This window comes from Scyliorhinus torazame, chromosome 3 (genome assembly GCF_047496885.1).
Source record: "Scyliorhinus torazame isolate Kashiwa2021f chromosome 3, sScyTor2.1, whole genome shotgun sequence".
In the NCBI taxonomy this organism is placed as follows: domain Eukaryota; kingdom Metazoa; phylum Chordata; class Chondrichthyes; order Carcharhiniformes; family Scyliorhinidae; genus Scyliorhinus; species Scyliorhinus torazame.
The window spans coordinates 46,343,211-46,355,708 of NC_092709.1; the positions used below are offsets into that span (position 1 = coordinate 46,343,211).

Sequence of the window (12,498 nt, forward strand, 5' to 3'; positions counted from 1 at the left end):
GTGACACCATTAAAGATCATTATTATTACACATTTTGCCTCCTGAACGTGCCAGAATGTCAGTAGAATGGACACGGTCAGGTGGAAAAAGAAGACAGGCCAGCCAAAGAAGACCAAGAGAAATATATTCAAGGAGGCCCTTCAAGAGCTGGACATCATCTGGGTTGGAGTGAAAGAAATTGTGATGGACCGGGGCCAGTTGCGGACTCTTGCTGCTCATTGCCTTGCACAGGACCAGAAGAATTAAGCCTTGATAAGTCTTCCACCCTTCTGCCAAACAATGTAGATACATTGGAGAAATCAGATCAATGGTATTTATCATTTAAATGGACAAAGTAGAGAAAATAAATATATTCACCATGAGTTTTACCTGGAACCTTGGTCAAATTCCTTGATGTGTTACTCATTGCCCTTCTCTCCACCGCTATAATATGTTTAATATTGTCCAAGACAAGTTTCATTTCCACAGAATGTTTTACATTTTCTTCCTCAATCTTGTGCATTTTGTTACTGAGTTCCTGAAGTGTGTGTTGGTATGCAGTCTCTTCATCGTCATCACCTCCTGAAACAATAAGAAAGGTTGTGATTATACCTCTGTATTTCCAATAAATTACTTTCATCTCAGATCACCGTAATAATTTTTAATCCACATGTTAGTCTGTAGTGAGGGGACACAATGGTCTTATTTTTCAGGTGATAGCTTCCATCAAGCTGATGTGGAGGGGGGGGGGGGGGGGGGAACATCCATATGATGGGATTGTTTGGAGGCCCAAAGTATTTTCCCCAATTCAGCCGAGCTTTAATTCTGACAATACAGAAAATAAATACTTTGCACTTATTTAGCACCTTTCACAACTACAGGATGTCCCAAAATTATTTACTGTCGATGTAGTACTTTTAAAGTGCAGTCAATGTTATTCTGTAGAAAACATGGCAGGACTGCATTGGAATAGAAAGGCGATAAATAAAATTGGTGATCATGATTTAACAACCCATTTAACATCCCACCTGATTGAGTTCAAAAGAAATGAAAATTGGAGTTGTAAAACAGATTTGCTCATACCCATGACCTCTCAGAGGGTCATTAGATTTTAGAATTGTCTTCTCCAGAGCAGTGGAGGCTGGATCATTGAATATCTTCAAGGCAAAATCCGACTCCCTTATCAACTAAAAATGTAACGTTATGGGAGGTATGCAGGAATGTGGAGTTAAAGCTCCAATCAGATCAGCCATGATCTTATTGAATGGAGGAGAAGGCTCGAGAGGCCAAATAGCCTACTCCTGTTCGTATTTCGTATGTTCCTGATGATCCCGTAGCATTAAAATTACTCCACATGTAGCCGCCCCAACACCAATGTGATAGTGTGGAAGCTGTGACAGCTTTTGGAATTTAGTATCCAAATTCAAGGCGTTAATAGGTCAAATATTGCATGGCTTGGCTTGTTGTCCTTAGCTTTGCTTGTGTTGTCTTCTGGCTGGGCGAGGTTTCTCTTACTTTACTGGAAGTTAGTCATTATTATGTTTTTATTAAAACTATTTATTTCAAACTATTTAATTTCATAGAATCCCTACACTGCAGATGGGGGGCATTCTGCCCAGCGAGTCCACACCAACCCTCTGAAAGAAACCCCTACCTAGGCCTACTTCGCTGCCATACCCCCATAACCCCATCTAACCTTTTGGACACTAAGGGGCAATTTAGCATGGCCAATCCACCTATCCTGCACATCTTTGGACTGTGGGAGGAAACCGGAGCACCTGGAGGAAACCCACGCAGACGCGGGGAGAATGTGCAAACTCCACATAGGCAGTGACCCAAGGCTGGAATTGAACCTGGGTCCCTGGAGCTGTGAGGCAGCAGTGCTAACCACTGTGTCACCATGCCACCCCCAACATCCAAGACCTCATGGTAAGTACATTATACTCCAGATACAGAGGCCAGGAGTTACTGCTGACAGTCGCAGTGTTTGGTGGCGAGGCTGGAAACGATCGCAAGAGGGCCCTAGGTATATTTCCTGGCACCATAAACGCAGGATGCCATTAGCACCTCTTCGGGCTGCGTTTCCCACCATCCAACATTTGAGACTGTCATTATAATGAATTTGCATCTCACTATAGCGCACACACACTGGAATCATTCCACAAAGTCAAACTTCAATCCCATTGGAGCTTTCAGAACGATGTAATTCACAACTGTCATTGAAAGGTGTGCAACTGGTGGTCTGAACTTTGAGAGGAACTCAGAGTTGAATGCACAGTACTTAGTGCAATATGGTGGTGTGGCAATATGGTGGTGTGGGAGCTCAGAGGCAAGTCTCCACAGCAGGTTCTTTGTGGCTAGCTTGTGGTGCATGGGAAGGGCAGCAGTAAGGGGGATGGGGTAGTGAGGGTAGTGGCATGGGGGGCATCGGGCCACGCATTTGGTAAAATGTTTCAAGATGGATCATTGTTCCCCAACTGGGACAGTTCAATATTAGCTGCACTGCCATGCTTGGATCCTGGCTTCTGAAACAACTATGCCCACTCAAGCAACATTAATTCCTGATAATGTCAATGATTGCTCCTATTGTGCTAACTCCCCGTACACAGATTTCAAAACAACTGAGGGTTATGGGGCTACAGAATCATAGGGCAAATGGACTAGTTTGAGTATCCTCTGGCGAGAGGTGTGCATGGGTCACTCACTAAGAGTGGCGTTCCAAACGTCCAACATCATAGTTATATAGGCACTGAACATTAACCATCATGGTCCTAGCACACCTGGGAGTGCTAATACCAATGCTTGAGCTGAGAGCAGAAAAGGTAATTTAATGGCTGAAGCTGCCACCACTTAGTCATGTGGTGTGGGGCGGGTATGGTTGGGGTTTTGGTCAGGCATCAATTGAACAGAAGACCGAGCATCTGTTTGGTGACCAGGACTCTCTGAGAGTTCCTAACACTCGAAGAGTGCAAGCTCTGTGCAGGGGCACCCTTCAAATATAGCTCCTGCATTACTGAAACTCTACAGTCGCGGTTTCTGAATCGCCAGCCCCGCCAGCGATTCAACGTTAAACACATGCCTGCTCATTTTTGTGTTAATTGTGGAACAATGCAGCAGAAAACCTGCCATTGGCATCGCCATCTCCAACTGCGTTTTCCCTACCTGACATTGAACATTGCTTATTTCTAGGATGATTCTTCATAGACTGTTCTGTGTCTTATTCACTTGGAGTTGTTGCTCTTTATGATATGATGTTATGACCCAACAGCGTCGCCAATGCTGTGGGTATTTCTATTTATCTCGCTGAACCACAAGTCTTTCCCTTATAACAGTCAAATGACCACACAACCAGTTAGTCAGTTCAAAAGATGGTTTATTTACACACACAAGGATTACTTCGACATGCAAACACAATATCTGCTACGAGTTAAACTACACCTATCAGCTACAATAACCTTTACTTAACTTCAGGGTGACCGGCGCTGTGCAGATTGATAAGGCCTTTATCTTGATTTCACTTGGCTGGTTCAAAGACGTGGCTCTGTCTCTGCTGGGCTCATCCGTCAGGTAGCGATCGTTGGTCTTGAACTTGGCAGTCTGGTCATTATGCTGCAGTTGGGCTGGCACAGGCCAGATCCAAAAGAGGTTGGCACAGGCCGGGTCCAAAAGAGACCAAACACATGGCTGTGTCTCTTTTTATCCCTCTGGGATTTCGCGCTCTTTCGGGCGGTCCATAATCTTGGACCCAATAGTTCAACAGGGCTCTAATTACTGCTTTCGATTTTGCCCAATAAAGGGGCGGGTGCTGTGATGGCTGGGCGGGTCCTTAGCGGTCATTGACCTTGGCAGTTGGGCTCTCTGAGTAAAGGGAGCGGCGCCGATCAGTCTGTGGCTGTACCGGTTTCTTGATTGGAGTCCTATTGTTCTGGGGAACGGGCCATTAAAATGCAAACGAACGGGGGTATCGATCAGGTCTAGCTACCTGCGTTTCAAATACACAGAAGCTCTGTATCTGTCTGAGTCCTGGGTTGGGCATAATTCCCATGGTCCTTTGCAGGTGGTCATCTCAGATGGCTACATCGTCTCTTGGCCATCTGACTCTGATATCATGTTAACATTATTGTTAACATCCTTGTCTAATTAACATAACCATTAACTCTCTACATTGTAATGTCAGCTTCCAGCAGTACGTGTCGATAGTTTCAGGAGGGAGGGAGAATGTATAAACATTTCTACCATTCCAGATTTTGCCTGCTTCTCGCAAAGGCCCTGACATGCTGAGGTACGGTTCAAAAGGTGCCAGCTTCTCAGCAATCACTCTGCATGTGCAAGCCTCAATGCTTGAGTGGCAATATTTAACCAGCTGATATCACAGCTGATGGGGGTGGGGAGGCTGCCGCAAGGAGTAAATTATCCCTCAAGCAATGCTACTTAGGAGGCACGTTTGTTGTATGGTCAATTCTCGCATACGTTTTGATACTGCAGCAAATCAGCTATTTGCTCCACCAAACCACTCCTCCCCCATCCCCCTAAATGCTGCTTGCCACATTTCTGGAAGTCACCTTGTATTGGAGGAATTGCTGTTGTCTGAGTTTACGTTAAAGTATGCATGGCCAGGAGTCGTTACACTGGGAGAGTTACTGTGTTACACAAGAAGACAGACTCAACAACTCAGGATTACAACGAACACATCACAACAGGGCAGGAAAATCCAGACCTGTGGCTAAGAGGAATGGGACTTCAGTGGTAGCAAGGGCAGCGAGCAAAATTGAGAATCATAGATATCAATATCTTCTACAGAGTGGAGAGCAACAACAATGTGGTGAATGAGAGCAGCACCATGAGAGGAACAGTCAGTAAAGGGGTGAGTGAGAACTGCCAGACTACACACAGATGCCATCTCAAGGCCCTGGAGAGGTACCATCAAAGCTGTCTGAGACAGATTCTCCACATCAGCTGGGAGGACAGGGTACTAACATCAGCGTCCTTGAAGGAGCCAAAAACCGGAAGATGGGGGACAGGTGGGGGCAAGGGTTCACATGTGTTGTGGGGAGGTCGAGGGGTAGCAATCATTAAAAATTAATTGAGTGGCTGTCCCGGAGTCTTAAGTGTAAAGCACAGACAACAATGAGATCTCAGATTGATGCATCTGGAATAAGAAGTGTGCTATTAGTCCAACACTTCAAGAAGCCTCCCCCAGCTCTCCCAACCCTAAGACAGTGGTAACTTCTCTGCGACATCAGGGTGTTGGGCCTGGGGAGTCCTTGTGCCCGCTGATCAGAAAGTGCAGGACGGTGATGAAGACTCAGTGAAGAAAGCTCTATGATGCTCCTCAGCTATTGCTTATGTCTGACTCCTGTCTGTCTGTTGCCAACATGCTGACTCCCCAGCTCATGGGCGAGTGATCTCTTTGTCGCATAGCACTCCAGGGGATTAGGGGCAAGGGTGTAGGGTTCACTGATTAATGCTGAAGTCCTTTCAGAAATGATGTTATTTTCACTTTGTGTAGGCCCACAATTTGCCTGACTTTGAGAGCCTGTGAGAAGAGCTGTGTCCAGATGGGGTGAAGCACTATCCCAATGGGAGAAGTGTAAATGACAGTGAGCCCTGAGGGTTGTGAAGAACCAGAGTTTTCAATGTGGTAACATGTGCATTTGTGATATTTGTTAAATCCGTGCCTAATTTCACCCATGCCCACTCTGTGCCCCTACCATTGCAAACCCTCCCATAACGTTGAGGTGTATTCCAAGGATGCAGATCATAAGTGGAGATGGCCTGCAGCTTTCCATGCCCTATTGCCAGAGATGCCCTTGGCAGGCATCCTCTGGAAGGTGGGTACTGGCGAGCCCCAGCCTATTCTCAGGTGGCATTGGTGTTGCCACATCACCCTGTTCATCCGCTGTGGGCTGTGCTGGTATCACGAAGGGGGATTCAGGATGGCTGGTCACTCTCAGAGTCTACTGGGTGGATAGCCACAGAAGGTGCTCCAGTGATTCCTCCTGCTTCTCGGTGCTCGTGGGCCTCTGGGTTACTCCATGGGATGGAAAGGCAGCAGAAATAAGCTCCAGAAGCCACAATGTCATCTGGCGTTGCCAGTCCTGGAGGTCCGCCATTGTCTGGACCATGGTGTTGAACCTCTCAGTCATGGTTCTCATGGTAAGAAGTCTTACAATACCAGGTTAAAGTCCAACAGGTTTGTTTCAAATCACTAGCTTTCGGAGCACTTCTCCTTCCTCAGGTGAATGAAGAGATAGGTTCCAGAAACATTTATATAGACAAAGTCAAAGATGCAAGACGATGCTTTGAATGCGAGCATTTGCAGGTAATTAAGTCCAGATCCACAGATCCAGAGAGAGGGGTAACCCCAGGTTAAAGAGGTGTGAATTGTCTGAAGCCAGCACAGTTGGTAGGATATCGCAAGCCCAGGCCAGATGGTGGGGGGTGAATGTAATGCGACATGAATCCCAGGTCCCGGTTGAGGCCGGAATTATGTGTGCAGAACTTGGCTACAAGTTTCTACTCGGTGATTTTGCGTTGTCGCGCGTCCTGAAGGCCGCCTTGGAGAACGCTTACCTGGAGATCAGAGGCTGAATGCCCTTGACTGCTGAAGTGTTCCCCGACTGGAAGGGAACATTCCTGCTTGGCGATTGTCTCGCGATGTCCGTTCATCTGTTGTCGCAGGGTCTGCATGATCTCGCCAATGTACCACGCTTCGGGACATCCTTTCCTGCAGCGTATGAGGTAGACAACGTTGGCCGAGTCGCACGAGTATGTACCGCGTACCTGGTGGGTAGTGTTCTCACATGAATGGTGGTACCCATGCCGATGATCTGGCACGTCTTGCAGAGATTGCCATGGGTAGGACTGTGTGGTGTTGTGGTCGCTGTTCTGAAGGCTGGGTAGTTTGCTGCAAACAATGGTTTGTTTGAGGTTGCGCGGTTGTTTGAAGGCAGGTAGTGGGGGTGTAGGGAGCCCCCGCATCCACCACACCCACACAGGGCACCCCTGAGCCCAATCCCAGCCCTGGGAAAAATGACAGCTTGGCACCTTCAGTGTCCATGCCACGGCACCTGGGCACTTTGGCAGTGCCTGGCAAGTGGCCAGAGTGCCAAGGTGTCCGGGTAGCATCAGCAGGGTCAGGGTGCCACCCTGCCCAGAGGGCAAGCACCTCGGGGCCTCCAATCCCTCGGCATGATTGCTGTTCCCCATTTGTGGAGACTTTCTGGTAAGTCCACACTGCTTCGGAATGGAGCTCATCCGAGGTTGCCAAGGCAAAGTGGTTAGGTACCAATGCCTCAGGTAGATCATGGCATCACATATTTGAGTGAGACAAGCTGTGTCACTCTAATATGCAAACTTTCAAAATAGGGATCCTGCCCACAATAGATGGGATTCAAATCGCAAGGTTGTGTTAGATCCTGCAAGGTGTGGTGAGCCAGGTAGATTCCGGAAGAGGGATCTCCCAGTATCTACCGGTCTCACTGCCTTTCGGGCGCAACATGGCCAGTAGATCGCAATGGGAATCACACCGATTTTCTTGACACAAATTACACTTTGCCACATTTTGTGAAATTCCACCCAGTCTTTTTTTGTTGGCCATTGTACAGAAATGCTGGGGGGGGATTTTAACCTAAAACACGAGGCAGTTTTAGATAGAAAGAGTACCTAACTTCATTGCGGTGTTAATGTAAGCCTACTTCTGACAATAATAAAGATTGTTAGGTTGTTAACATCTTGAAAATCTGTCTCCCAACCCAAATCTGTTCCAACCCCCCCGACTTCCAGCTGACTGGGATGGGAGGATGAGTGGGCCGCCAGCCTGCTCCAAGGGGGCTTTTTAACTTTAGCTCTGGTCGGCCAGGTTTCCCCATTCAGGTGGTGGTTTGGTGAATACATAATATAGGAGTCCTTAATCCCTGGAACCAATGTGCCTGCCTAAGGGATACCCATTATTGGGCAATCATCCTCACGGAGAAAATTGCTCAAATATCCCCACCCAGGCCCCCTGACTTCTTTCCCAGATTTCTGAACAACTCCACATACCACCCCTTCATTCACTCAGGTTCAGACCTATTTATTACAATCTTATGGTCTGTTACTTTGGAATTCATCCCCCAGGGTGGGCACAGACCTTTACCTATTGTGCAGTATTCAGGTTAATACAAGATAACGCAATACAACATCGAGGTTGACTATCTGTATGGTATTGTGCCTGTATTTGGGTGGAGGTAGCAATGGAGAAGAGTTGGAAAAGACATGGAGAAAAGAAACAAGAGTCAGCTTTGTTCCAGAGGTTGATCTGGAAGCGATATATGGCGTTGGCAGAGCAAAGTACAAAGAACAAAGAACAAAGAACAAAGAAATGTACAGCACAGGAACAGGACCTTCGGCCCTCCAAGCCCGTGCCGACCATACTGCCCGACTAAACTACAATCTTCTACACTTCCTGGGTCCGTATCCTTCTATTCCCATCCTATTCATATATTTGTCAAGATGCCCCTTAAATGTCCCTATCGTCCCTGCCTCCACTACCTCCTCCGGTAGTGAGTTCCAGGCACCCACTACCCTCTGCGTAAAAAACTTGCCTCGTACATCTACTCTAAACTTTGCCCCTCTCACCTTAAACCTATGCCCCCTAGTAATTGACCCCTCTACCCTGGGGAAAAGCCTCTGACTATCCAATGAGTTCCAGGGAGAGGTGACATATGCCTGCATTGCCTGAGGAGGTGAAACAATATTCATGCTCTCCATTAGCAGTATATTCTGCTGCGTGGGCATATGTTTCTATTCCTCATAATCACTTGGTCAAAACAGAATGCTAGGAGGACCATCACCACAGCCATTTATAGCTGTGTACGATGGAAGCTCCAGGGTCTCAGTATGTGGCCTAGAGTCATGGGACAGGCTGAACGCTGGTTGCTAAGAGATGGAGGTGTGTCTTACCATCAGGCTAGAACCGGAGTTCAGGCTTCGGGTGCACTTCACTGAGAAGCATTGATCTCTCCCTTCATGATTTAAAAATAAGGTTGTCAACTCTTTGTTTTGTTTGATATATAATGAACAATTCTGTGTGTGCTGAGTGTCCTGCTTAATATTGATTCCTCAACCAACATCAATCAAGCAGATTATTTGAACTTTTATTTAATTACAAGAGTGATTATAAGTAGTACATTGGCTATAAACCATTGTGGGACATCCTGGCCGGGATTCTCCGATCCCGCAGCGGGTCGGAGAATCGCTGGGGGGGGGCGCAAGAATCGCGCCACACCGCTCCGACGCCAGGCTGCCGATTCTCCAGTCACGAGAATCAGCACCAATTGCGCCCGCTTGGTCACCGCCACGCCAGTCAGGGGCCGTTGAAAGTGGCCCCCCCCCCCGGCGATTCTCTGCGCTCGACGGGCCGAGTGCCCGCCGAGTTCGGCCGACGCGAGTTACGTATGGTCTTACCCAGCGGGACCTCGGAGGTCTGGCTGCGGGGGCCGTCCTGGTGGGGAGGGGGGGGTGGGGGGGTATTCAAGAGAGGGGGAAAAGCAGGAGAGTGAAAAATAGAAATGTCGTGGGTGGCAGTTTTCACCGCTGAGAGGCAGGGAATCTTCCTGCGGCAGCCTCTTGATGACCGGCATTAAATGGCCAAGCTGAGACAGGGACCGGAATTTTCCAGTCCTTCAAGCCAGTAGGATCGTAATAATAATAATCATCTTTATTAGTGTCACAAGTAGGCTTACATTAACACTGCAATGAAGTTACTGTGAAAATCCCCTATCGCCACACTCCGGTGCCTGTTCGGGTACACTGAACGGAGAATCCAGAATGTCCAATTCACCTAAAAGCACGTCTTTCGGGACTTCAACAATAGTCTCTATGGGTTTACTGCTCACCAGCCTTCAAACTTCCCATAAGTCTTGAGAAAAGCTCTGCACCACTCCCTTCCTCCTTCCAGCAACTTTACAGAGCTTCTCCAACAACCCAGTAAAGGGGACTTATTACTACCTCTGCAGCAGCAAACAAAAGTCAAAAGCCCCTCACATGAACATCACATGGTTGTGGTGATAATCATGGTTGTGTTGTAATTCACCAACTGGCCACTAGGAGTCTCATTAGTATATAAGTGAATGTTAGAGTTAGGTGACCTCAGACTGACTAGAGAGTTGGAAGAGAGGTTGCTTGTGCATGTTCATACTGTTATTCATCTGTTGTTTTGTATATTTGACCCACAGTTAATGTTAATAAATTGTTTATTGCTTTAGCTACAAGTGTTCTTGTAATATAAATCAGGCTATCCAACAAGAACATTACAATGGTGATCCCTTTAAATCGCCTAAGTGGGGCTCTCTCATTAAGTTGAATGACTGTACAATTGTGAGTCTTTAAGAGAGGGTGTTAAAAGCATCTGCGTGGTCCAAAATGGCATCACCATTGCTGAATGCCCCACTATCAACATTCTGGGATTATCATTGCCCAGAAATTGAACTGGACTAGACATATAAATACTGTGGCTACAAGAGCAGGTCAGAGGCTAGGACCCTGTGGTGAGTAACTCACCTCCTGACTCCCTAAAGCCTGTCCACCATCCAGAAGGTACAGGTCACAAATGTAATGGAATACTTGCATGGATGAGTGCAATCCTAACAACACTCAAGAAGCTCAACACCATCCAGGGCAAAGCAGCCCACTTGATTGCTCCTCGTTCCATAAACATTCAAACTCTCCACCACCAATGAACAGTGGCAGCCATGTGTACCATCTACAAGATGCACTGCAGGAACTCACCAAGGTTCCATAGGCAGCACCTTCCAAACCCAAGATCGCTACCACCTAGAAGGAAAGGAGCAGCAGATGCACTGAAATACCACCGCCTGCAAGTTTGCCTCCAAGTCACTCGCTATCCTGACTTGGAAATATATTGTCGTTCCTTCACTGTCGCTGGGGCAAAATCCTGGAACACCATCCCTCATAGCAGTGAGTGTATCTACACCACATGGACTGCAGCCGTTCAAGAAGGCAGCTCACCACCACCTTCTCAAGGGCAATTAGGGATGGGCAACAAATGCTGGCCTCGCCAGTGATGACCACATCTCATATTAAAAAGAATTGTTGGATGCTGAATCAATGAGAGACAATTCCCTCACTGTGTACACTTTCTCACATGTACAGCACACCCGCTTAGCCCCTAATGGCTCCACCATTTTGGGGACTCTGGGCTCCTGCAGAACCGACACCAGTGGCACGACAGGACTCAGTATTACGGCTATTCTCTTTCACATTGAATACTGCCCCACACAGTGATATAAGCCTTGAACCATCACCTTGTTTTCAGAACTACCAAATAATCCAACAAGTATAATTTTACACAGAAAATACCGGGCGGCTAAAGTTGTCCTCCTGAAAATTTGTTCTGCATGTTGTAACACATTGGCCATGATCTGGTGAGCAATCTAAATTTGGTGAGCGGCCAGAAAGAGGGTTTGCAGCGGTGGGATCTCGGTTTGAGATCGTCCCCACCCTCCTCACCGGTGACGTAATCAGGTTCATGCCCTAATTTCCATAAATTTAATACATTTTGATCTAATTAATGAGCTTGACGCCGTAATGTCTGCCCACGACGCCCCCCCCCCCGACCCCGTCCCCAGCGGCATGACGTCATGCCAACATGAATCATTACTGGATTAAAGAAATGAAAGGCAGTCATGATGGCCATGGGGGGGATACGGAGGTGCCTTTATGTCCCAGGGGATGAAGGCATTGCCCCCTGATGCCCTAGCACAGCAAGGGGCACTGGCAAGGGGCACAGTCAAGGGACGCATCCAAGTGGCACATCTAAGGGGGCATATGCAGGGGTCACTTGCAAAGGGGTTATCCTCCTCCTTTGGTGGGGGGGGGGTTCCTTTTTGCAAGTGTGGGGTGGTTCCTCTTCTCCACGGGAGGGGTGGACGCGGGGCTCTCCTTCTGTGTGTGGGGGCTGCATGTTGTTTCCCTTGTCCGCAAGGGGGCCCTGGTGTCTGTGGGGGGGAGGGGCCAATGCCAATAAGGTGGGGGCCGGTGGTCCTGATGTCTTGGTGGGGGGGGGGGGTGGGGTGGGATGGAGGCCTTAAATTTAACTTTGAAACCTTTGAATGGTGCCCCAATCTCAGATTTCCGGTGCTGCCAGCGAGTTTAGGCCCCAGCCCCCCAGCTGGCTGTCTGATCCTTGCCGCACTCTGAAATTGCACAGGGTGCCATTTAAAGAGGTGAGAAAAAGTGGCTGTGAAGCCGGTGAGTTTCACACAGCTTTTCTCATCTGATCCAACACTCTGTACAATTTTGGGAAGATTGCACCCATTACAGTGGTTTCAGATTTCAACGTATGTGTGAAGTGGATTTTGTTCACGATCATGCTATTAAAGTGTCCTTTCAAGTCCATGGACTTGAAAAGACATTATTAATGAAATTATCACTGAACGTTTGCTACAGTGAGTGACTACGCTGAAATGTCAACTTTTTGTCAAACCTCCCATTTGTGTTAAATAATCAGAAATCTCA

The 12,498-nt window shown here is 47.6% G+C and overlaps 1 protein-coding gene across 3 annotated transcripts in view; it reads right to left on the reverse strand.

Moving 5' to 3' along the window:
- LOC140408433 (alpha-1,3-mannosyl-glycoprotein 4-beta-N-acetylglucosaminyltransferase B-like) overlaps positions 1-12,498 on the reverse strand; it is a 446,701-nt gene that overhangs the window by 319,518 nt on the left and 114,685 nt on the right. For 2 of the 3 annotated variants that reach the window (XM_072495614.1, XM_072495616.1), the window contains exon 2: positions 358-561. In XM_072495614.1, the coding sequence (XP_072351715.1) occupies positions 358-561 (204 nt within the window). The remainder of the gene's footprint in view (positions 1-357; positions 562-12,498) is intronic. The other variant, XM_072495615.1, reaches the window with a different exon arrangement.